This window comes from Strix uralensis, chromosome 9 (genome assembly GCF_047716275.1).
Source record: "Strix uralensis isolate ZFMK-TIS-50842 chromosome 9, bStrUra1, whole genome shotgun sequence".
NCBI lineage: Eukaryota > Metazoa > Chordata > Aves > Strigiformes > Strigidae > Strix > Strix uralensis.
Genome location: NC_133980.1, coordinates 25,035,718 through 25,061,693, shown reverse-complemented (window position 1 = coordinate 25,061,693; position 25,976 = coordinate 25,035,718). Strand labels below are relative to the sequence as shown.

The following is a 25,976-nucleotide window of genomic DNA, read 5'->3' as shown; positions in this document are numbered from 1 at the left end:
ATGGCATTTTGGGGGCAAATTGCCTTAGCCTTCACATTTATCCTATCACTACTTGGCATGACCGAGATATTAGAGCTCTTAAGTGAATTTCTTGTCAGAAGGATCTAAATCACACAGCTCATGAGAATTACTCGAGGAGGATCGGTTTTACTCTCCATTTAGCATGGCCTCTAAGCTCTGGGTGCCAGCCTGATGCTTGCAAATGACATTCACAGAAGTAGGCATTATGAGCATGGGGTCAAAGTATCTACCTGCAAACTGGTCTCGGTCTGAAGTGAGAAGTATGTTCTGCTTCATGCGTTTAGTAAGGCAATTTTTCTTGGAAGCTTGTCTTTCTCATAGTTTTAGTCATCATATACCAAGTTGCCTCTTTTCATTTATTCTTTTTGTGGTGTATGTTGTTCCTGTTTGGCACCATTCAGCTTTGTGATATTTTTGTTTCAAAAAAGTCCATTTTATTAAAACATGTGAGAAATGCTGGTGAGTGGGAATTCACTGGAAAATCAGATCAATGAGTTTCCAGTTTACGGTTCTTTTCAAAACACATCTCAGAAATATATGTACACACCAAGTTAGTCCTGTGGAAATTTACTAGGTAAAATACTGCTGACAAAGTCAGTAAAAATTGTTCTGCTGTAATAAGTGCATTCAAAGGACACAGAATACTGGTAATATTTTTAATAGAAAGTTGGTAAAAGCACGTTACCCTTCAGTGATCTCCAATGCAGTCTCTGATGACTGCTTATACAGAACTACTGCAAACAGTTAAGCCCCAAATGTCTTTATCTTGATCTCTCCAATGTTTAATTTCTCCTTATGGAACAGGGCATTGGAAGGCTTTATACCCTAAGCAACTAAAATGCTTTTACCTTTTAATTTTGTCTAAATGGTGCTAAAATGATCAAAAATGTGCTGTAATTTACATTTCTCTGGTGAAATGGTAAAAGTACATTTCCCCAATTACCTTTTTACCTCTTTGAAGGTACCAAAGATAGTACCAAAGTTGTTCAGAGAGTTGCAGAGCTGGCACTTGGCCTGTTATTCCTCCAGCTACTGTTCTGATTAGCATTAGGAGAAATTCCTACAGGGGACGTGTTTATCTGGTCATGCAGAAAGTCATTTCCACAACTTGGCAAAACCTCCTGTCTTGTATGGATCTGAGCAGGAGAGCTGGCGGTACTGAGAACTCTCACCTCAGGTCTAGGAGTGAAAATCTGAAGGAACTGAAATCCCTTTCCTTTACACCTCAAACTGTCATGTAAATGCTGAGGTTGAGGAAGGATTAGGAATGATTATACTCTTCTTCTCATATGCATTTCAGTTTAAATTATACTGTGTAATGAAGGACACTAAAATGACACATAATACCTTATCCCTGTGTTGGCAGATTATAAAATAGATTTAATCAGGGATAGAGAGGCGGGGAAACCTCTTTCTCTTTCTTTCTTTCTTTCTTCCTTCCTTCCTTCTCTCCCCCCACAATGTTCTGTCTTTCTATCCCCTTCTCAGAAGCCCCTCTCAGCTGTCTTCTGATCCCATTTGCACAGAACAGAGGCTGCAGGAAATGTCTCTGTCACCCACAGAAACGCTTAGCAAAGTGTACCCATGAAATAACAGTGTGAGAACACCACAAGTCCAAGGTAACTCATCTCAGGATCAGATCCTACCAAATTCAGTTAGCATGAATCAAAATCTGTACTTTTCACCCTGATTATTTAGGTTTTTCTGGTTTTCTTTGCTCTCATGTCTCTTCCCAAACTGTATCTCTGCAACATAAGCCAAAGCCAGAAATTTGCAGCCGTGGAACTACCACCCACTTCTCCCCACATGTGCTGAAGGCCCTCTGGCAGGGTTTGCTTATGCTCCTGCTGACAGAGGCTCATCTCTACCTACCACCCCAAATGACAAATATAAACCTTTGAAACCACTGAGTTTTCTTAAAAATCAGCCTTATAGAAGGACTTAAATTGTTACTATGCTCTTTTGTGGGTAGAATAAGGCATTTATGCTAAGGGCAATAAAGGAATTTATAGGCTTTCTTAAAACAGAGATGGAGATAAAACATCTTGTGCAATGAAGGATGTAAAAAAATGGCTATGCAAGGCAGTAGGATGGGGATGAGGCATGACGGAGAGGTTTCTCTAGGCAGGAAGATGGAAGACACTGAAAATGCAGTATTTCTGTGAACTAGGATCATCTGTGAGGAAAGTGAAGCTGTGTGGCGATGAGAAGTTGATGAGCGTGGCTGACTGCCAGCAGATATTATGATCTCAGAATATTGATGTTTTGTACTAATAATTACAAAATCAGCAGCTGTACAATTACATATTTGGATAAATACAAGTGCAAGTGCATCCTGTAACATGGTGAATAGAAAGGAAGTATGATGAAAATGACAGCTCATACAGTAATATTGATGCCTAGAAAAGACAGACAAACCGGGAGAATGATAACATAATAAAGGATAAAAAAATCTTGATACTAAAAAGAAAAAACTGATAATGAAAACATTCATGAGCAGTGAGAAAAATACATTAACTTTCCATAGCTGTTGAGAGCAGATACAGATCAGACAGAGGACATTAAGAAAAAAGAAAATTTACTTGTCTGCACTTATAAAGGCATTCTGGGGCAAAAAAATATCCTTTTCATTTGCCTGAAGAAGAAATCTACAACCAGGATAATTTCTTCTGATATGCTGTCTAGAGCAGAAAGATGCACTGAAGCTGTGGAGTGTCTAAACAGCCAAGAAGAAAGCCAAGGGTGGAATCATGTCATCTGAATGTGCTAACAAAGTAAATTTGATACAGGTTCCCACTTGGGCACTGAAATGTGACAAGAAATAGGATATCTGACTGAGAGAGATGTCTGAGATCAGAAAGTTCTTATTAAAGGGAGGGAGCTTCATGAAAGAAGTTCGAAGAAGTACAGAAGAAAACTGTTATTGGGATTAGATAAGCATTTGGCAAAAATCACAATAATAAAGCACATTTGACACATAGTCATGTTCAAAGTCTGTCTGGGATGTCACAGGATGTGTTTGTTTATTGAATGACTGCACCAACAGATACAATTTTAAAGTATTGTTTAAAATCTGCTGTGCCTAAAGGTCAGCACTGGTCAGCACTTCTTGTTACTCCATGGAAACCCACTGCTTTTGGGATGGGGACAAAGCAGGAGCCCATCACTGTGTGGAGCAGGCAGCCAGCCAGGGGAAAGGTAAAATCCATCTCTGTTTCCCAACAATCTAAAGTTTCAAGGCATGTCAGAAGGAGTGGGCTTAATATATGCCCCATCTGAGGGCTGAGTTTTTTGACTCATATAGATTATACCCACAGAGGGGTGAACCTGGTGCAAAGACTGCAGTTCATGTACACCAGACATTTTGCCTTTGTCTATTCTGTTCAGTGGAGGAAGGCCCAAGGGCAGGCTAAAATACACATTTTCCTTAACCTGTGCTGTTTGTCTGCCTGGACAGCAAGAGGACAGCTGTAGTGCAGCACTAGCTACATTCCCTATGACTTGGCACAAGGCTGTATCAGGTTCCTCTAGCAAGAAGCTTGGATTAATTTCTCTTTTACACTGGCTGTGTGAAACATACACCTTCCTATAGTGGGCAAGCCCAGGAATAGTTGTGTCCTCCCCATCACAGACAGGAGGGCATATGGACCCATGTGGAGAGGTGCTGTCAGCACAAGCTTTCTTCAGCCTAGTGCTCCACAACTTCCACAAAGTCCAGAGCTCCATATAGGTGAATTTAGGCTTGCACTACACCCAGGTACCTGCCTCTAGTCTAAACATTTCCTCTGAACTTTAATAGCTAATCACCTGATGATTTCCCTGAATAGAGATCTAATGTTGATTGTCAGTGCTTGGGTGGGGCCTCATCACCAACATACAGCTGTGCAGCACAGCTGGGAATGGGAAATCCCCTGCACTAACTTCCTTCCCACTTTTCACTGAACAGACTGAAACATTTTTCCTTTTCTCTTAACAGATGAGAGGCAGAACACAATGTGAATCTGTTGCTGTTCTGTCTTTTCATGGATGGCAGGATGCTAATACCTCTCCTAGGAAATATTCCTGTGGCTTGATCCTGCAAGGCACTAAGCAGTCCTTGCTCTTCTCCACACCACCACCACCCCCCTTCACGCTCCAGTAAGGGTTTAAGAATAAGCGCTTACATCAGTGGGCTCATTTTGTGATCGAAGTTCATTTAAGACTATGCTTACGTGAGCACGCAGTACTAAGCAAGGTTCAGACCGAAATGCTGCTTTGCCCTTCTGCCTAGAAACCTGCAGGACTGAAGCAGTGTAAATCACACAGCAACTTCCCTAGCAGTGCTCAAGATTTATATAGCTTGCTTTCCTCTTCTTAAATGTCTCCTAACAAAGCTTTGTTCAAAGATGATTAACAGATGTTGTCATTTAAAAGTTGGTACTTGCCAACAAATGACACATGGGTCTGCTTGAGAAACAGTGCTGTTTCCACAGCTTTTCCCAAGAAGAGATGCTTGTGGTAATTGGTACGGCCTGTGAGAATATGACATTTTAACGTATCTTCTGCCATACATAATTTCCTAAAAGAAGGCTGGTTTCCTGAGAATCTGTTTATCTTGTTCATATGAAATCATTTGGATAAACACACATGATACAGAATAATTAAGCCCATTATTATTAAAGAAGTAAATGGTGGTCTTTTTAGATAACAATGGATTTGGCAAGCAAAGATTTATTTGTAACAAAAGTAGACAAAACCCCAGCACTAAATAACAGATACCCATGTATCTTAATTGAAGACATAAAATGATTAACTGATATGCAGAAATGATTCTCAAAGGCTAGAAGGTGACAAACAAAAGGACAGGATTTTATTATCCATTGCAAGATGAGCTGAAATATACAGACAGCAATCCCCAGCTAAAAAAATTTGGGAAATGTATATGTACAATAGACCTGGCTGGAATATACAAGCACAGAACCACTTCTGTGTTTACCTACCTGGTACACACTGAAATCTAAAACCTAGGAGCCTGGCCTTCTGTTAGCAGTTTGGAGAAGCAAAGTGGGGAGAGAGCACTGTACCCTGTCCAGGGGGATCCTTTAACAGTTATGAACAGAACTGTTTTGAAGATGGTAACCTAGATATTAATGGAACTCCTGGCAATTTATTATTAATGAAAAGGTGGTTTGTTTGTTTTTTTTTCCTGGGAAGTGGAAAGGAATGAGCATTCAGTAGGTTTTCAGAAACTATTTAAAAGCAACCTGAGTCTTTTGTAATGCTCAAAGCAGGTCTCTCAACACATAAACTGTAAATATCATTTTCATACAGGTTTCAAATAAATAACAGATGTAGTACATTTTTACTATATTCTAAATTCAGCATTTCAGAAGTTGCCATTGAAATCCTTTCCTCTCTTTCCTCCTTTCCATGGACCTGTTGTTAAAAGCAGGACTGCTCTGCCAAAAAGTCTGCTTTGAAAGGCTTTTATTCCTTTTGTTCTCCTGTATGACTGCATGCTACAACATGCACCAATGAGATTGGTGGCATTTTATAGTTATCATTAATGTCTCATCCAAACCTGCCACAGTAAGTAAGAACACTCCCACTGACTTTACTAAGCTTCAAATCAGGGTTTTATCTGGGATTTAGCTTTAGCTTCAATTCATGTCTCAATTCATTGTGTACTTCAGGCAAGGAATAGCCAATGTTGTCATGTTCCACTTCTACAAAATTATGGTCAGATGTACTTGACAGGTTTTAAGTTCAGGAAATACAACAAATTCACAGGCTGTCCAATTAGAAACACCATCTTACAGACATGCAGCAAGAGGAAATTCAACTAATCTGATGTTTGTTTATTTCTTTAACATTCTATTAAAGCAAAGAAACTCTATAATGAGATTAATCCATTTTATCTCTTAACTGTATCCAGATATGCAAAACAGATTTACTGCTAGTGGCTTGTATACAGTACAATATTTTAAAGCTAATTATGAAACAGCATTACTATTGTCACACAATGAAATACTTATTCTTACTGCTATGAATCAAGACCATTTTCTAAAATTAATTGTAATTACCTTTTTAATTGGATATAAACCCTACTAAACTCTGAAACAGCTAGTTATATAAATATAATTATTTTAAATCCAGGATGATATCAGCATAAAATATTTTAATTAAATAGATTGCTAAAAAGGAAAAAAAGAGACATTAAGTAGTTTTCTATTATTAAAGCCAGCTGTAAGTCAGGTCTTGAAAGTATTCACGTTTTTATTTTTGAACACCTGAAATCTGCCATTGTCCATGTAAGCATGCATACACATCCTCCCAAAGCAGTGTATTAATAGTTTAATTGTTCACTGAAGAGTAGTTAGCACCTGACTTTTGTTTGTATCATTCCACATAGAGAGGAAAGCGTATTAAAGTATTTACCCCCACAAATCCCGAAGGCCCAAAACATATAGGAGTCTTTCCATTGCTTATGTATATAATACAATAAACAATAAAAAAGTTAAGCAAATAGTTTTAAAATAACATTGTGTCGAAGTTCTTTTGTTCAAAACCAGTGGTGAGTAGATGGTGAAAATCTTTACTTGAGCTGTTGGTCGCAATTATTGAATAATTTTTAAAAATACAGTTCCTGTGTTTAACACCTCATGTATCTTGATCATTCAGCTCATCAACGCAAATTAAATTTCAGGTATTTATAACCTGGTACTGCAAACTAATTCTAACATTTTGCATGTTTCAAAATACATGTTTAAGCTCTGTTTTCCTGAACAAATACTCATAATAGGAACAACTGAAGTCTTGACTACAGACTAATCACAGCTTGTTTGTGAGTCTTAGCTGAATATAGGACACCTTTTCCCACTCTCCACTCAGTGGTACAGGGACAAGGAAGAGGCACCACTTTATTTCAGTGGAATGAAGAAGCAGTTTAAAACTTACCTGAGTTCTTTAACACCAGCCATCTTAATGAGCATTATTTTTCAACACTGTTATACCTGTATTTCATATATTTGCACAGCCAAGCCAAATTATATTTACACACACTGTGGTAAGTAAAGCAGTTACATGTCGATGAGCTGAAATGAATCAGAACTTCCAGATAAGATAAACCAAAAATATCAAAGATTTAGAAGGAAAACCTCTTACTTCTTATTGACTTACTATAGTAAGGACTTAACTACGTACTAAAATTGCAAGTATTTTGGTGGAAGTTAAGCTAGATTCTGCTGCTGATTCTACATTTGAAGACAAGTAATTTCATGAATAAATACTGCGGAATGCATATCTGAGACTATCAAGAAATTTTATTTAACCAGCAGCTCACCACTAGAGAAAACCCAATACTTCATGTGTTTTTTCAAGAATATATACTTTCAGCCAGCTCTGTTTGGATCATGCTTCAGTGTCATTATGCAACCAATAAATATTTATGTTAACACTTAGCACAGTCTATAAGGACATTAATTTTCTATTTATTTGAAGAGCCCACATTATCTAGGAAGGCTCTTCCAGTATTTCTGTGATCTAGATTTCATTGCAGATATTATTCACTCTGAATTTAAGTCTTTTATCTGCACACCAAGTGTTAAATTATATTGGGTTACTGTCTGTATCATTCTATTTTTACTCTAGGTCTTCACAGATTAAGATTCAAATCCTTTGAATGTAGTAGGATTTTGACAGTAATTTAAGCAGCGCAAGTCTTAGCTCTGTCCACCTAATTGTGACATTATGAATTTCTAAGCTCTGTATGTGTGTATAGAAACTGTATTTACCTGCTGTGTGAATCCTGTCACCGGATCCTTGACAGCCATCCTCATCATCACAATCCCCACTTGACTCCATCTCTTCACTTCTTCCACCCCCACTGCCAGCATCTTGGGAAGCCCATCTTTCCAGTTTTAATTTTGCCTTCTCAGCATCCAGCTAAAATAGAAGAAGCGAAAAATCAACAATGGTCAGAATATTTTCACCTCTGGTGACCAAGCTGGGTTTATAAAGCAACAAGAATTTTCTCATTCACTTTCAAGAACTGCTCCTCAGGCTTTTTCTGGCAGTGACATCCAAGTATTTTGGAATAACAGACTAAACCATCAAATTTTCTCTACCACAGATGACCAGGGACACTCATAATCAAACTTTTAATTAAAAACATCACATCTACCAATATCATCACAGGGATCTCTGGTCCTGCAGTTCTTCCTGTCGCAAACCACAGTTTGGAGATCACAGGTTAACGATGGTACAATCTGCCAGATGTCTGAGTACTTATTTTGGGTTATTTACAGTTGAAGACCACAATATATTTGACAACTTCTGAAGAGTTGAGGGTATTTACTACTCTTCATTATGGGCTTGGCCCCTGGATATGATTTTTAAGATGGTGTCATTTAAGATTCCTGTACCAACTGCAAGTTGTTCATTAAATTTCACTTGAAATGTATTTCTTGGACTGAGTATAGAATAAGAAAGCCTCTTCCAAAATAAATCTAAATGTGTCATACTAGGTCATACTTGCTATAACAACATATTTACTCCCCAAACGCGTCTTTTTGACCTTTAGATAACTCTTTCTCCTTCTGTCACCATGAGCAGTTGCCTAGTATTAATGTTGTGGGAATAAATGATTTTTCAGTTCACTGGTAGTTAAAAAAAAAATTAAAAATACCATTTAACTTTCAGTGAATCTAAACCCAGCCTATCCAGGGAACAACAAGAGCAGCACTATCTGGGAAGAAAGTAACTGGCTTAAACTAATACATTCTGTTATAAGGCATTCATCAAGGAAGGATGATTGAGGAGAAACTTCAACCTGTCCCCCACACCTAAGAGGAGCACCTCTCCTTCTCGAGCTGTGCCATTTTTGCACAACATTTCAGAACCAAGGTGCTCCACATTCCTCAGTGGCCACCTTCCTCAACAGCTTGTATTTGTTGTTGCTAGTGCAAAGGATGCTTCAGGGTATCAGAGAAGGTGGGACAGCTTCTGGAAAGAAAAGCCCAAACAGCTCAGCTTCCCTTACAGTCCAGTGACAGGGAAATACCCTGACTCAGAGTGGATTTTTTTCATGACTTGGCTAAGTTGCCCTGGTTACTATCAAGTTTCCATTCCCCGATACCTATCACGCCCATTTTGTGAGTGACTACCAATTTATTTTCTGAATCTTGTTGGAAAATTACACTGGGAGTGTTGTTCTTGTTTTTAAGCAATTGAAAGAGACATTCTAGTATTTCTGATCACTTCCTTCATGCGGCTGAAACTCAACCTACAATGCGTGTGAACACTGTTTTGAAAGGAAGCAACTTGTTTGTCTCCTTTTCAAGAGTTATGAAAACCTTGTTCATGTTAGCTCTCCTTGTATGGTATGACGAGGTACAATTAAGACCTGTTATTCTAGTTATGTGGAAATATTTTAATGAAATGGAAAGACTTGGTAATGCTTCTCAAAGTCGGTCAGATTCTGGATCTCTTCAATACTCTTCATCACAAGTATCTTCCCCCCAGAGTATTGCAGATCCATTTCAGGCTTTGTGATCTGCTTTATCCCAGAGGACTGTGATTATTCTTGGTACTGAGCAAAATGTATTTTGAAATGTAGCTACTTTGAAGATTCAAAGACATTTCACACTAAAAAGGAGGTGGGCTGGGAGCTGGGGGAGTAACTGGAGCACAGGGCTAATACAACTGTATTAACTGGGTTGAAAGGATGATGACGGATGCAGCAATTTCTCTGTAGTGGGAAGCTTTGTGTGATAGTCTCCTTCTTCAGATACTGTGAGCTGCCATCCTCCACTCTGGGGCTGACAAATGCTTGGATCAGTGCAGCAGAGATCCTGTTCTACGGAACAACAGATGCCAACTTCTATACGGTAGAACTAAGGAAATTTTTCACCCTTTCACTGAAAAGATCTGTTTGCTCATTCTGAAGACACAAATAACTTCACACTGCAGTGGGAAGATCAGTAAGTGGGAGGAGAGGGTATGGACTCTAGTGGGGAAGCGCATTAAACACTCTCTAATTGTTACTGCATGACTGTTTTTTATAAACAAGTTGCTTAATGTTGAGTCGCATTATTCACAGGCATAAAGGCTGATGGCATGGCAATACAAACCAACATTTTTTTAAACAATTGGAAAAATTTGCCTATGAGGGAGAAAGATAACTCAGTTCTTTCACAGATTTATTGTGTCCTGACCATATTAGAGAAGACTCATTCATTCTTAGTTATAATCCTTCAGAATGAAAAGAAATGGCTAAGTGGTGAACAGAATGGACACAAAATTTAATGAAGGCTTTTAATGATTGTTTGCCAGTTAAAGTGGAAATGTTTGCTGTCTGTTAAGGTACTCATTCTTTTCAAAAATTTGACTTCATTCAGTGTCCATGGCTCAATCCTGACCTTTGCTCAAAGCAAGGAAATACTTGAACCAAATGTGCACCACCTTCTTGGACAAAGACCAAGAAACAAGCTCAGCTTTTCAACATGATGCACTGCAGCATTTTACAGACTTCTGGGTTCTTAGTGCCTTCACTACAAAAAGTGATTAGCTGTAGCTCAGATCAGCATCTCCTGACCATATTAATGAAAGCATACCCAGCTCTTTCTTGGCTGGCCAGTAGAGAGGGACATCGAATTACACAGAACTCCTATATACAAGTTCAACATTACCACTTAAAGTAAACTCAGGTGCAACTACCAACCATTTTCACCTTGTATACTCTTTCCCAACCTCTTCCAATGGCTTTTCCATCTGTGGCTACCATTTGTCTAGAATGATGGACCAGAGCCCAACTTTGTGCAGAAATAATGGTTTATTTATAAATAAACCCATTCCAGGAGATGAAATAGTGTAGTTGCTTTAGTGAGGAGCTCCACCCACACTGTGCAGCCCTGTTGAGAAGGCAATGCCATCATTGCAGTGACTTGTGATCTAGCACCCTTCTCTTTTCCAAATTTTGAAGGAACACTTGTCCTTTGGCTACCACCACATGACTTTAGTGAGATCACTGATTTAGCGTGACAGCAAAGCATATGCCAGCATTTCTCTATCTCTTTTTTTCATAGAGTCATAGAAACCTTTCTCAAAGGTCTGAGACTGCACTGAAATAGCACAGACTGCATCAGGGTGGACTAGGATAGTGGAGCTTCAGAAGAAGGTCATAATGAAAGACATTAATCTTCACTTTTTATTAAGCTCTGCTAGGTCCAGAAGATGGGTGTGGACAGGGAATGCCTGTAATGCTTTGTGGCTAGGGGACTGAGAGGTCTCCAACAGAGGAGCTGGAGGTCATATGAAGGTTCAAGGCATCTTCAGAGACAGCCATGATCTGTTAAAAAGCCTGAACAATTCTCCTAGCTGCTGCCATCAATCACTAAAACTTTCTGCTTCTCCACAGATGGCTGTAGAGAGAATCACAGTCCCCTGCCCATATTTAACACTGGAGATCAGAGATTGGAGTCAGTCATGGCATTTCAATTATCACTTAAAACCCACTTGTAACCAAGCCTTATTTTGCTGACTTATACTCTGCCCGCTGATGCATAATGCCATTGGCCATCTCTGGCAACTCTGCACAATAGTTCCAGCCTGGGAGCACCGTGTCTTGATGCTGAGAACTGATGCTTTGGTTAAACAATTGCAATGGACTTCAGGCTGGGCACCAGTGCTTTTACCTTCACAAAGCAGAAAATATCTGCTGCTTAAGATTCCAGAAAATACTGGAATCTTAACACCTTAAAAATTAAGTCTTCAAGTTTTTGCTACATCTGAAAGACAATGTTGTTTTTTTGGTTTTTTTTTGTTTTTTTTTTTCACTCATGAAAAAGTTATATGACTAGATCAATAAGATTTGTGCAACCCAACTGTAAACCAACTCAAATCAGGAATTTTTCTAACTGCAATAGGCTTTGGATCAGGTTCACAAACCTCTAAAGGGTTTTTGATAAACTATACAGTCTTTCTGTGGGAAAGCTTTAGTATCTGTATCTGATTCAGCTGAAAGGAAAAAATCACATATTAGTATTCAGCTCTGAGTCAGATACAGATGACTATCTGCATGCATCTTACTTATTCCAGCAAAGGTGCCAACCTTAAGTGACATTAAAAAAAAAAGTTTTGCTGATGTATGGTTTTATGGAGAAGAAAGAAGTCATATGAGAATGGTTGCTGTCTTTCTCCCCTATTAATACTTGATGATGTAGCATATGCATTCCCAGTCACATAAAAGAGTCCTTCGGACTTCAGAGGCTTCAAAGAGTATGTGACACACAACTCCTGAGCTTTCTATGATGAGTCTAACCCTAAACCTCACTCTGACCAGAGGTGTGTTAGCATATAAATTTATTCTCATGATTTTTCATGAAGGCATGTTCCAGTTGAATACTTCCACACATTAATTAAATAATAGCTGTTTAACTCTGTGAAAACTACTCAATAAAAGTATCAATTTCAATCTGTTTCGTTGATTAGTCTATTTTCTGAGGGGTCATATATGCATGTATATCTGAGGGGACAGCTCCAAGATGTAGGATAATAAACTCATTTCATCAGAAAATAGGTTTTAAAATTACATTTTGCACCACAGTTTCAGAATTTTCAGGTCAGTGAACACAACAATGAAAATCTAAGGGAATACACTTTTTGAGTAAAGCCACTTAAAAGTTGTGTGCTTGGAACATTCAGAGACAAATCCCATATAACAATTGTTTCCTGAGGGATTTGTTAATTAGTTTTCTATATGACAGATTTCAGTGTGAATGCTTTCCCTCTCTGAATAGACAGCTTTGAGGTGAAATCTGACTTCTGTCCACTCGTCATATGAGCACACATATCACTTGCTGGTGTTTTCACAGTGATCAAAAAATGGCTGATTATATACTGCATTTAGAAATTGTAAACTAAGCATGATCTTTTCTCAAGGTACTTACAACTAGTTGCCTTTTTAAAAGTGCTTTAGTGACATAAATATGATTTGCAGAGACAAAGCATTTTGCCAGCTTAGGCACAAATAATGTACAAAGCCTAATCTTGAAAAGTCATAAATGACTCAATCCTTCCATTTATTTTTCTCAAAAATAAAAATAAAAAATCCTTTCTAAACCATTATTAGGTCAGAAATGACTACAACTGAAAAAGACAATGCGTCTTTGTTTTTAGCCTATTATATACATTTTTTGTTAGGGACTGACATACCGCTTTAGGCATAAAGCTGCATTTTACTGGTGCCTTGTGACTGAGCAGATGTTCTGTCATTTCACAAAACAATAGCAACATAACAAATTTTAGACGTAACTGCCATATATATGCTTATTCCAAGTGGGTCCTCTCCTTTGAGATAACATTTATGTTTAATTTTCCTCCACATATGCTCTTAGCTTCTTTTTAAAAGCATTTGGCAGTTGCTTTTGCTTCTTTTCACATTTTTCTAGCATTCATATATTACAACAAAAATAAGCAAAATGAACTTATTTGTCTTCAATTTTGTCAGACATTTTCTTAGGGTTGTTATTCCTTTGTCTCTATTTCATAGAAATCCAAAAAGGCCCGATGCATGATCCCCTTCTAATTTCTTCAGAAAGTAGTACAACTCAAGGAGGTAGTACCATTCAACTCTTAAATCCTTTTTTTAGCTAAAGAAAACAGACATCTAACCTTCTGCAGCAACTGACACCCTCAGAAGGTTTCCTTCTGCTGTATTTATTCAGATCCTCACAATAACCTTTGCATAACACATCTTGCTTTACAAGTCACCTGTACAATATTAGAATAATTCAGCTGAACAGCTATACATAATTTATGCAACATGGTTAAGGACTGACAATAGTTTTAGAATTTTATTCACGTCTCTCCTGACTAGACCTTTTCCAACTAGGGAATTGGACCAATACTGGTAGATTGCTTTGTTTGATGTTTTTCTCCATAGCCGAAGTACCTCGCATTTACTTACACTGATATTTGCATTTCTTGTCTATGCCAATGGTCCTGGTATATATATATATATACACACACATAAACTGAAGGGGGAAGGCTCTCTTCAAGCACATGGAAACATGCAGATCACAAGTCTTGGACTATGTGTGCCCACAAAGTGGGGACTGACCTTTCCTCCTCTGCCCCAGTGTATCTCCACTCAAGCTGTACACAACATTTTGGAAGTTCTTTTTCCATTTTTGATAATTCCTTTTCTTCTGAGTTTCTTTTGGTTTATTCTACCACCAAGTTTCTCAGGTTGTCTGGAAGCACTTGCATACCTGAAATGGCCCATGCCTAGAATAGCCATGCCAGCTCTGTAACTATGCACGCACCTCTCCTTCTATATTTGTGACATTGCAGCTCCCCATGTATCATGAGGTTATCTTGAAATGATGATGCAGAACATCAACTTGAACGATAAGTGCAATTCTGAGGACTTTAACTCTCACCCAAATGTTGAAGCAGCTGCCAGCCCCTGTCCCAGTCTCACTGCTCCCAGTTCTACAAGCTCGGAGGCAAAAGCGCTCAACTAGGAGGGCAGTCCCCTCCACCCTGGGGCTGTTCCGCACCTCTCTAGGAGCAAGGATGGGGGCCCAGCAGAACAGGCTCACAAGATCCAGCAGCAGGAGGAACACAGTGACATAAAGTTTCCTTAGAATCACTATATGTTGCAGGGAAAATGATATACCTGCTCCTAATGGGTTTTACATGTTGTTTTTCATCTTCTGCTTCATTCTAGAATTCTTTTGTTCAAAGTATTTTAATTATTTGACCAACTGTCTTACTGTGTTTCTGAGCATTTTCAGTGTGAGCTGTATGTCTTTTGGGAAGGTTAGGACTTGCTTTCTGACTTTATCCATCTTTTTCAAGCCAAATAGCTGATGGAATTGGTGTTTTTATTTGGTTTGGTTTGCTTTTTTCCCATTACATTACTAAACTACTCCTTTCTGAAACAGCATCTGTATTCCTACAATGGATTTAGATTCTTATGGTTTCTGTGGAAGTTTCTGGCAACCATTCATTTATTTCCTACATATAACTTCTCCTCCTAATTTTATAGTCCTAACTTCTCCACATACACTTTCCAATCCTCTGTCCTTGAGGCTTTGTATTTGCATAAGTCTGTCTTTACCTGTGATTACCTTTCATTCTCCTGGTTTATGCAGATTGACTCATTACCCTCTTCCTCATATTTTGATTGCCAGATGACACAGGAGATACTTAAGGATCCACACTTTCATTTATCTTTCAATACTTTTCAGTTCCCCTCTGTGTCCTTCCTCTAATCTGGCAGTTGCTCTCTGATTTCCCGGATAGTCCACTGCAGATCCATACTTCACAGCAGAGAAGCTAAAAGCAATTACTCCTCTCTCAGTTGATCACAAATGCAACAGAATTATTTCATCAGGAATCTAAGATGATTTTTTAGAGATTCACCTTGTTATACCGCAGGATTAATGCTTCTACTTTTGATGTTTATGGTTTCTGTTTTTCAACTGCTTATTAAAGGTGAGTATATTTCTAGAAGAGTGCTAGCAGCATGATCAGATTAATATTCATTGAATTAAATTACACATGCTACATATGTTCTCATATTTACTGATTACACTGTGAAGAAGCAACAAGAATGTGCACGCACAGAATATTATCACTATTAGCAAAAGCTTCATAGTAACGGTTTGGGTAAACTGTCACCCAAAAAGCATTAATTGTGAATGATATAAAGTGACCACAAATAAAAAAAGACTTTTTCTAGTTAATAATCTGTTTTAACCAAGTACAACAGCTGTTTAAAGAGAATTAATAAAATTTTATTTGAATTCAGTGAGTCATTTGGGTCAAGGAAGCAAGCAGACACCTCCCCTTGATGTCTTATCTTTGTGTGGGCCAATACTTTTTGGTATTATGTGATGCACCAAAGATCTTTCTGATCTGATATCTAGCATGCCTTAGACATATACCTTGGGCTAGTCCCTGCCACAGGCACGAATTTCACCTTTAGACAGTTAGCTTAGTGTAGTCTTTTCCAAAAATAAAATCTGCTTTTTAAATTGCAGTACATGTAGTCTGAAAATAGAGCATATGGCTGAAAAACCTGTCAAGTTATATTAAGACTTTCTACACTTGTTAAAGTGGGGGGGGGGGGGGGGGGGAGGTAAACAATTGTAATAAAAACATAAAGTAAACATTGTAATTATTGGGGAAGAGTATGCAGGAGTTGCTTACAAAAGATCTTTGACCCGTCAAAATAGTTCATTTTTAGGACAGCAGCTGTTTGATACAACAGCTTCAGAGGCAGAGGGTTGGTGAGAGTGACAACAAGGTACACAGAATGACACTGTCACCAGTTCTTGTGATGTGGCCCCTTGCAAGAAAAATATGGGCTGCAACACTGCATGAATGCACATATTAGATGGATGATGGATTGCCAGTGGGAGCTGCACTTAATTTTTGTAATAATCACAGTAATACGCTAGACCAGAAGGCATGATTCTCTGCAAGCTTAAGTGACTGGAAGCTGAACACACCGTGTCTCTGCCACACTGAGATACAAAGGCACGATGCCAGACCTGGCAAGCATTGCCTCCTGTGCTCTCACAAATGAGTCTGTTCTACATTGCTTACAACACTATTTCTCCATACTTGGAAAGGAGGAGCTTTAAGTGGGGTAACTTTTGCAGGGGGTTAATAAAATGTCCAGAAAAAATAGAGAGTCCTTTCTGAAAGTCCATGGCTTGCTTTTTGTAGCACAAAGAAGACTGGGAGAATATGATTATTGTCTATAAATGTATTTAGCCTTCCCCTTAAATGTGAGGAGGTCTCCAAGAATAAAACTAGCACAGAAATAAAAAGGAGGAAAACCAGCTTTTTAACTATCAGAGTCATGAGTTTTGGAAGCAGCCTCGCAAGAGGAAGATGGGGACAAAAAGTCTCAAGCATTTGCAAGACCTGGCTGAATAAATTTGTGAGTAAAGTTGCCTGTGATGTCAATGAGACATATATGTGATATTTCAGGAGGCCTCTTCCAGACTTCCATCCTGTGTCTCTACACTCTGCTGGTTTCTAATATTAGAAAATTGATTTGTAAAATCAAAATCACAAACCAGAACCACTCCCATTAGCCATTAGGAGTGTTATTTCCTTGCTTGTCTGATTTCTATATGGGAAAATCGTGTCCACAGACCAAATTATGTTCATTCTTTCTTCTAGGCTAAGAATGAAGCCTCTTAGTTGTGCCTGAAGTCAAAATGTGGCTCCAAAAAATGTATTAATTATTGCTGGGGCTTAATGTGGTTTACAAATGTCTTTTTTAACTAGAAGCTCTGACTCATCAGGTTTTAGACTTCTAATAATAGCCAAGAACCTTCTGTCCGATCAGACTTGAGAAGTGTGAAATGAGAAGTACCTGCAATCAGGAGGCTGGTCGCACTCCATCAGCCCCTGAATGGCACCCTTCTGATAAGCTGGATGCTTTTATGGGTTAAGTGAGTAAACACTGGTCAATCTAAATTGTCTAAGGAAAAGAGCCAACCTTTCTCCTTGCTTTGTACTCAGACAGCAATTACCTTTTTTATTTGCTGAAGGAAATGTTCATGACATGCTCCAGTGCATGTTAATTCTGTTTCATGTTCTTGGATAATTATCTGTTTTCAGGCTCTGTGTTGGTGAAGATAATTTTCATAGTATGAAAAGTTTGACATTTCATTGGAAAGACTTGTGAACAATCAAAGCCTCTCATTATTTGGTAGTGTTCAATGGACCCAGGCTTTGGATTTGATGTTTCATGTTAAAACATGACAGAAACAGTTGTCTGTTTAGTCTCCTCCACACTAAATCCCAGCAACTGAGCACTAAAATACAATATGGAATAAAGTATGGAAAATATGGTAAGAAGATGGATACCAATGTTTGTCATCTGTTTAACATGTACTGATGTTGGGAGCTAAATCACTAATTATTAACTAGCTTTAATAACACTGCAGTGCAAACCCACATCACACTGTCTCAGTGCCACCAGACTTCGCTGAAATCTTGAATATCACATTTCTAAATATGCTGTATTATTTAGAAGGTGCCACATATGTACAGAAAAAGAAAGGATCGGAGCCTATGCTGCTATGAATCAGCAAACTGAATTCTGTGGAGCTGCTCCAATTTATTCCACATGAAGGGCCAGCCCAGATTTTTTCATTTGGGAAAGCATGGTGTTGTAACGAAACAGACAAATGCATTTCATGTTGTGTAGAATCTGACAGAAGAAAAGACTCTCTCTTTCCAGATGTTGTACTCCCATGGTTTCATGGTAACATTTGAGGACATATGATTGAATGTTTTTGCTAAGTCATTTTTATTTAAAAAAGGAAAGAAGAAAGAAGAACAAATACTTCTGCAAGCAGCAGCTGCCACTGAAGCTTTTTTCCTATGGCTTTCCTTTTCAGTGGTGGCTTCCCATGGAGGTTCTCTGATGCCACAAGATTGAGTTCACAATACAATGTTTTTACCTACTCACAGAACTCAGGATCTGTTAAATTTGGTTAAAACTGGCTAAAGGGTTAAAAAGATATGGAGGGAGTGGCAAGGCTGACAGAGCCTTTCCCATGTTGTTGCAAGGCAACACAGTAGAGCACATTATATAAGATGTGGCTGTTTACAAAACCAGGTTAAAATGCAATGTAAGGGCAAACAAATGGCCTTGGCAGATCACTCGTAAAATTTCTGAAGAGCAGGGAGAGTCGCTTTGCCTGACAGCAGCTTTGCCTTTCCCCTCGCAGGTTTAAATTCTGTTCAGGCTTGGAACAGGCACAGTAAGTGCAAAAAGGTCAATGCATCGGTCTTCAGGGACTATCATCTGCTCCTATTGCCTTCTCAAAAGCCACTAACAAGATAATCTGATCACAAAGATCAAAAGCTCTCTCGTGGTGCACTAGGGAAATTGATAACCACATTCTCCTGTACTGTATACACCTATAATTCAGGGTTGGGAACTGGCCCACATTTACCAGAGATGTAAAGTGGCTTTGAAAGTCTTTCTTTATATCTCATTCACACTATATAAAGGAAATTCTATTTCCAGGGAGAGGACTGAAATGTTCAGAACAGGGCTCTAGACTTGTGCTACCAGCACTTTACTGCAGAATCCATTTAAACAGCTTCAGCACATGCATGCAACACTCATTTGTCCTGTTGTTTTACACTTAAATTTTATTTCAGAATTTATTATTTCAGCATGTTTTCTCTACAGGTGACAAAGTTCCAATTTAAACAAATAGAATAATTTTCACTGAAGTCTGAGATTTCTGAAGTTTCTCCGTTCCATTTTTCATGTCACCAAAAATTTAGTTTTTTATTTAACTAACATTAAAGCAATCATTCTCTTTTCTCCAATGATGAGCCTAAATTAGATTCTACTCTTGTACTGCTCTGTAGATCTTACCTAAATTTCAAGCAGTGTTCAAGAGGAGAAAAGAAAAGAGGTCAGCTCTACGAAAGACAAGAGAAAAATCCAGACTGGAGCTGGTTTCTGTTATCGTAAGGAGACCCAGTTTGGAATAGGTGAAAACCCAGCAAAATGACCCACGAACTACCACTGGAAGACAGTCAATGTCAAACAAAACATTCTGCTGATATCTCAGCAAGATGCTTTTGCTCCCCATTTCATTTGTATTTAATCCTTCTTGCCAGCTCCTCTTCACTGCTTACTTGTGACCCACCCATCTCTTTTTTTGCCTCTCGTGGAACAGCATCCTCTTTCCTGCCTAAATATGGTCATCAATTCAGCTGGGCATGATTCTTGGCCACTTCTGCTTGAATGTATTATTAGATTTTACATGTGAAAGCTCTTCTTCCATTGGAGGCTGGTCCCTCCTGGACCTCTAGCAGCTCTACCCAACGGATGGTTTTCTGCTCCTTTTGTTAATTTACACTGAAGGCCTGCAAGGACCATTCAATCATCTCACCTGTTTCTCTTCCCCACCTTAGACCTCTGAAGAAACAACCTTGCCTACTTTTTCATTTTGCTCTCCCGCAGCTTTTGCACAACTCTGAATCTCTCATTATGCAGAGGATTCTCAGTGGAAACAAGGAGGAACCAACCCCAGTGACCTCACCACTGACCATCAGCAAGTTTCCCCACAGTCTGGGAACTCCCAGATGAGCTAGTCAGCAATACATCACTCTAGATGAGAAATGTGGATTGGAAAAGCTCTGACATTTTCATGGGCAGGTATGTTATTCAGGGACCATTAAGATGGCTCCAGGAAAGCTCATATTCTGCTTGTAAAGCAGCCCATGTGGGCTGCCTGCCCTTCCAGACCTGGCACACTGCTGACTCTGACCTCCTCCAAGTGAGAAAAAGAGATATGATTAGTACCAAGTGCTGGCATTTTGTACAAATGTCCTGCTTTTCTCCCATTGTGGCCAGTTGTGGCCTGAAACTGCAGCAAGTACCAGTAAACACACACATGGATAAGCTGTTGCTTTAAAACAAAAAGCTACAAGCGAGAGATACAGGATTTTAGAATTGACAGCAAACACTGCACCCAGATCAGCACTCTTTCCTGAGAAGGAGCTACCAGTGAAATGAAGAACAAGTTGTGGCGTGTCTCATTTATGTACCAACTCAGGAACAGCCTTGCTTATGTACATTCAATCCCACAAGGGTTCATGTATTCACATGCAGCTCTGGAAGGTACAATTATTTGTGATGACAAAGGATGATCTAAGCAACCAAAGGCAGACTCCCATGCACTTGTCTTCTCATCCTATGAGTGAGCAATCACATTACATAGCCTTGATTCTGCCTTGGGCATTTTCCTAACCATGAATCATGAAGTACAAGGCAGAGATGGCATAAAGAGACTATGAAGAATTTACACTTCCAGCGTACCTCAGCCGCATCACGGCTTCCTCTCCTTCCCAAGAGCTCAGGCATTTCTGTGCTGAGTCCTGAGAGCTGGCTGCTCTGGCAGCAGCCACACACACTATGCTGACTGTAACCGAACCGGGAAGTAACAGAGGAGTCCCTAAAGAACCACTGGCATGTCTGTTATATCTGGGGGAGTTGTCTGGTTCAGGTCTTTTAAGTATTCCTGAGGTAATACAGCTATATTTAGCTGCTGAAATGTAACATAAAGTATAGCAAGAACCCCCGCTGTGTATTCGGTCATCTGATACTAATTACGCATGAAAAAGAAGGAATCTATCTTTACTCTAACTTCAAAGACAAGGCCATGCTTCTTACTGTCATGTAGGTAGGACGCACAGTGATACTCTGTGATTACAACTGCAGGGGCACAAACCCAGGGGGAAATATAAGGCAGCTGGAAAGGCTCAATAACACTAAAGTTTCCTCTCTCTTTTCTCTTGCTAGTGTGTAGGTTATGGGGCAGAGTATTGACATTTATTCAGATTACTCTGATGTCGTGAATGACTGACTACCAATTCAAAGTCTGCTCACCGATTTCAGTGAAGGTCATCTCTCAAAAAATTTTCCCCCATCAGTCCCAAGCTCATGTTGTTACAGGGGTAAACACAGAGACACGGTCACCAACACACATGCAGGTACACAACCAGAACGATCCTACAAGCCTATTTATTTAGGAAAGTAGGCAAAAAGCCATTGCGGAAATCATGTTAAGATCTACCTCCACCATAAAGCTCTCTGTTGTGCTTTATGTCACCTTCCCAAGAGCTTTACCTGGGCTTGTGTATGACTGTAAGCTCTGCAGGGACTGCCTACTCTTCTGGATTTACTACCATGACACAGGGCTGTTCTTAGCTGGTCCCTTATTCCTTCTGTAATAAAGATGATTAATCATAATAATTAAAAGGATGTCCCCCTCCTTTTTGTTCTTTCATTACTGTACAGATGGTGGGTGTGTGGTGGGGTTTTTTTTTTCCTATGCTGGGTTTTTTAAGTCTGATCTCACCACCTCTCCACTTCAGTGTGTGTATACATCAGAGAAGTAAGTGCAATTTTAATAAGGGGAATGGTGCTTAATTGTGTCCATGTTATAAATAGTATTTCCTCTTACCCCCTTTCATTTGACGTGTTTTAATCCTGTTAAGTTATATCATAACTACACATATGGCAAATCCTATTGTGAGTATTTAGATAGATGGTATCCTAATTCTCATTCACTTCAGATGTTTTTTTGTTAAAAGAGATGGCAACATGGAACCATAATGAAGGACCTTCTTGTCAAATTTTATCTTTAAGGAGGCTTGGATTAATATGAAGCACACAGCTGAGGTATCTGTGTTTTGAAGTGCTTGAGAGACTCTTTTTAATTGCTGCAATCTGTTGTGCCTCTCAGATCTATTTGTGAAGGTGTTCAGCATGGTGTGTGTTTTGCTGATGAGCTATTCTTTGTCTTGTAATGAAGAAATGTTTTGTGTTTTGACAGATATTAGAGCCACTGATATTTAAACGTTTAAGAATGGGGAATGAAAGACTGAATACTAACAAAAGAATGAAAGCAGTTATGACAACAGTTGTTAAACACTGTAAGGTGGTGTATTTTATTATTATGTTTTGTTTATCTCTCTTCTGTTCATTAGCCAGGAGCCCTGGAGTTTTCTTTCAACAGATCCTCTAGTCAATACTTTCTAGATAAAGGCAGTTTATTACCACTAAATAAACTGTGTTCCTATGGTGTATGTCCATATGTTTTATATATTCTGTCTTCGAATCTGTTGTACATTAGTGGCCTCTTTCAAAAGTTCCCACCTTTAAGATTTCTCTAAATGGTCTTGATACAGTGGAATATGCAGCAATAATTGATTATTCACTCTGATTCTTCTTAGTATTATGTCAAAAAATGGGAATTTATCTCACAACATGGGTGGAACTACCTTTGGAGCAGAAAAGTTTCATAAATGTGATATTTTGTATTAATACAAATCATACATGTGTTATTTGCACAGCAAACTAACCCTTAAACCTTAAAATAAATGCCCAGTGCAGAGCAGACCAAGTTACTGTTTACTTGCCTTACTGTTTGTAAGGAAGGGGTAACTGACTGAAGCAATCATAATTTGCTATAATTTTTGTGAAATCTCCCTCCTCCCTGTTATACTTCTCCCACGCCTGTCTGATTAGTTATTACATATCCTAGATATACACACTAGGGCTTCTCCTCAGACATTCATCCCATCCCTTTATTCCACCTCTGCCATGCTCCCCCAGGCTCATGTCTCCATTCCCCTCTCTCGTACCACCCTGGGGTTATTTCTTCCCCCTTTACCTGATCTCACACAGAGACTTCATTCTGCCCACTCCCCCTGTGTGGAAAGCCTCCATCACTGCAGTCTGCCTGTCATATCTACCATAAGTCCCTTTAGTCAGCTATGAAAGAATGGAAGTACTTGGGGAGTTATCTCAAGTTGCTGCCTTCATTAACTTTTCTGTACTACAACTCCTTTTCTAAATTGAAGTGTACCTGATATTTGGAGCATGATTTAATCTCACTTAACTCTTTGGAAGTTAGTGCAGCTTTCAAGATCAGAACCAAAGCCTCATATTAGTCCAGAGTTTTTTTTCATATCTCATCTAAGTGCCAGAACAACCAATGTAAGGTGAGGGATAATGATCTACCTCCAGAACTATGTTTAATATTTAATAGTCCATGATCACTATTTAATTTGGACCGATCCCATACTGTATGATGTAGAGGTCTCTCTCTACTGTTCCACATCTGTTAAATATTTTAGATATTTTAGCTTTATATTTATGTAGTTGAGATGGAGTATAATAAAGCCTGTTAAAATCAAGAGTGTATGAGGTTATATTGGGTATTCTGAGAAAGACAGATTTAGCAAGCTTAATGGAAACCATTCACTCCTCTATTGAGATGTCAGATTTGTTTCTCACAGTTTTGCACATTATGTTTAACTCAGTTCTTTCCATCAAAGGCAACTGATGTCTTCTAGCAACACATTCAGACATGGTTTCCTTCTTAGTTCCAACTTCTCCAGAATAAATTAATACCACAGACAGTGGCACGCACGTGAAAAAGATCATTTCATATGCAAAATGACGTATCTACAAAAACATAAAGGAACACAACTTACTGTCTACATATACCGGAATTCTCCGAACTTCCTTCTGGGGATCTTGTTAATATTTGACATTTGGGCAACACATTTCCATTATGGCTCAAAACTCTTTATATGATTTTTCTAAACCTTTAATCAGTCAGGAATGTCAGGCTGGTTAACACCATAGTAATATGTCATTTAATGCTCCACCTCATTTTCATCAAACTGTTCCACAAAGCTTGAATATCATTAGGTGGACAGAGCATTACAGATATGTGTCTGCAATTGGGCTTCTGTCCGCAGTTTTCTGCTGTCAGTATTTTCTCTAAAATTGAAGCTTTCATTCTCAAGAAAGACTCCTACCCCCAAGCAGGACACCTGTCTTTACCAAAGACTGACCTCCCTAATGATATGACAGGCAGGTTTAGATGAATGAAGACAGAAGTATCCTTAGATGATGTTCTCGTGGTTACAACCGTGGGCATTATATTCTCAGAAAGCAACTGAGAAATGCACCCCCAACCGATCAAATTTGGTGAGCAATCCCACTGTCATTCCTCACTAATGTACTGTAAAGCAATCTCGCTAGGCAGCGATACTACTGCACTCTACGCAAGTCCCAATGATTAAACTGGATTACATAAACTTGGAAACTGAGCAATGCTGCAGCAAATATCGTGCCTAGATGGCTAGGGGGGTAAGCAAGAACCCGTTAAAAAGAAAGAGACAGACTATGTACTACTTCCTATCGTTTACATTCTTAATCTTTAAACCAAACTTCTATTTATTTGTGCAATTAAGCTCATTATTTCACTGGCTGTGCACAGCTCTTGGAGGATTTAGTCAAGCTCTTAAGCAATTCTGAAACATACTGTGCATACCTGTCTAAAAATGTGCCCTAGTTGTATAGCATGGACAGGTAAGAGAGTTAATCAGAAAACAAAAAAAGCAAATGTTAAGGAAGAAATGCTCTCAGGGGACAATAACGCAAGGCAAAAGATATGTTATTGCTCACTGAATTACCTACACAAGCATTTACTTTCTTATTACAGCATTAATCTTTGCACGTGTGATACGGGAGTCAGTAGCATTAATCCTTTACCGTGTTCTGCAAGAAAGCAGAGTGCTGCACGACACTACTGGCTTCTGCCCCCACCAGCATCTAACAGCAGCAGTATTCCTGGATTTTGTGCAGGTCAAGAGAGTGTCTCTGGCAGAGAGAAGAGGATTCGTTTCCCTCTCTCTTACAAGTACCATGTCAGACAATTCAGAGAAATTCACTGGACCTCTCCCCCATGTCCCAAAATGTCTTCTCCCCTCCTCTTCCTTCCCATAAACCCAGGATCATGCTATGGCCCAGTCCACCTTGATCATTGCAGCCCAGGCCCTTGTATTCTGCTACTTTGCACATCAAGCTTTATAAGGCACACTCCACCCTCTGTGCTACTGCAGGAGGAAGGGCTGGATTAAGGAAACACAGAATTACACAGACACAGTGGCAAAATACCTCCCTGACACAGCCCCCACATTGCTGTCCGGCAGTGGAAAGCCACCTTTGCAAGCCTAGGTTTTCGTCCCAAGTAGAGAATAAGAAAAATATTTTGAATTTTGAAGGTGTCAAGCACAAAAGGAGCTAAATAGCATCTGCACCAAACTTTCCAAGCTAGAAGCTTACTGAATGCAAAGCACAGCACCACACAACATGACTTTCCAAAAAAGAATTGTCATCTCTTGATTTATACTTGCAATATCACATCTTTTCTGCATGAATTTCAAAGTGTATGATAATGTACTACAAGAGCTCAGAGCCAGAGTGAACTGATGGATAGCTGGCTCAGGATCAACATGACCAGCATGCCATAAAAATAGCCATACAGCTTGAGACTAGAAGTTCATCTTGCCTAGTATCCTGTACCTGACTGATGCAAACCTGACACTGCTCCTTG

The 25,976-nt window shown here is 39.1% G+C and overlaps 1 protein-coding gene across 3 annotated transcripts in view; it reads right to left on the bottom strand.

The window, feature by feature from the left end:
- Positions 1 to 25,976, bottom strand: part of LOC141947086 (glypican-5-like) — a 396,015-nt gene that overhangs the window by 93,430 nt on the left and 276,609 nt on the right. For all 3 annotated transcript variants that reach the window (XR_012630020.1, XR_012630021.1, XM_074877779.1), the window contains exon 8: positions 7,794 to 7,944. Coding sequence is in view for 1 of the 3 variants with exons in the window: in XM_074877779.1 (XP_074733880.1) it covers positions 7,794 to 7,944 (151 nt within the window). In the remaining 2 variants the exon portion in view is untranslated. The remainder of the gene's footprint in view (positions 1 to 7,793; positions 7,945 to 25,976) is intronic.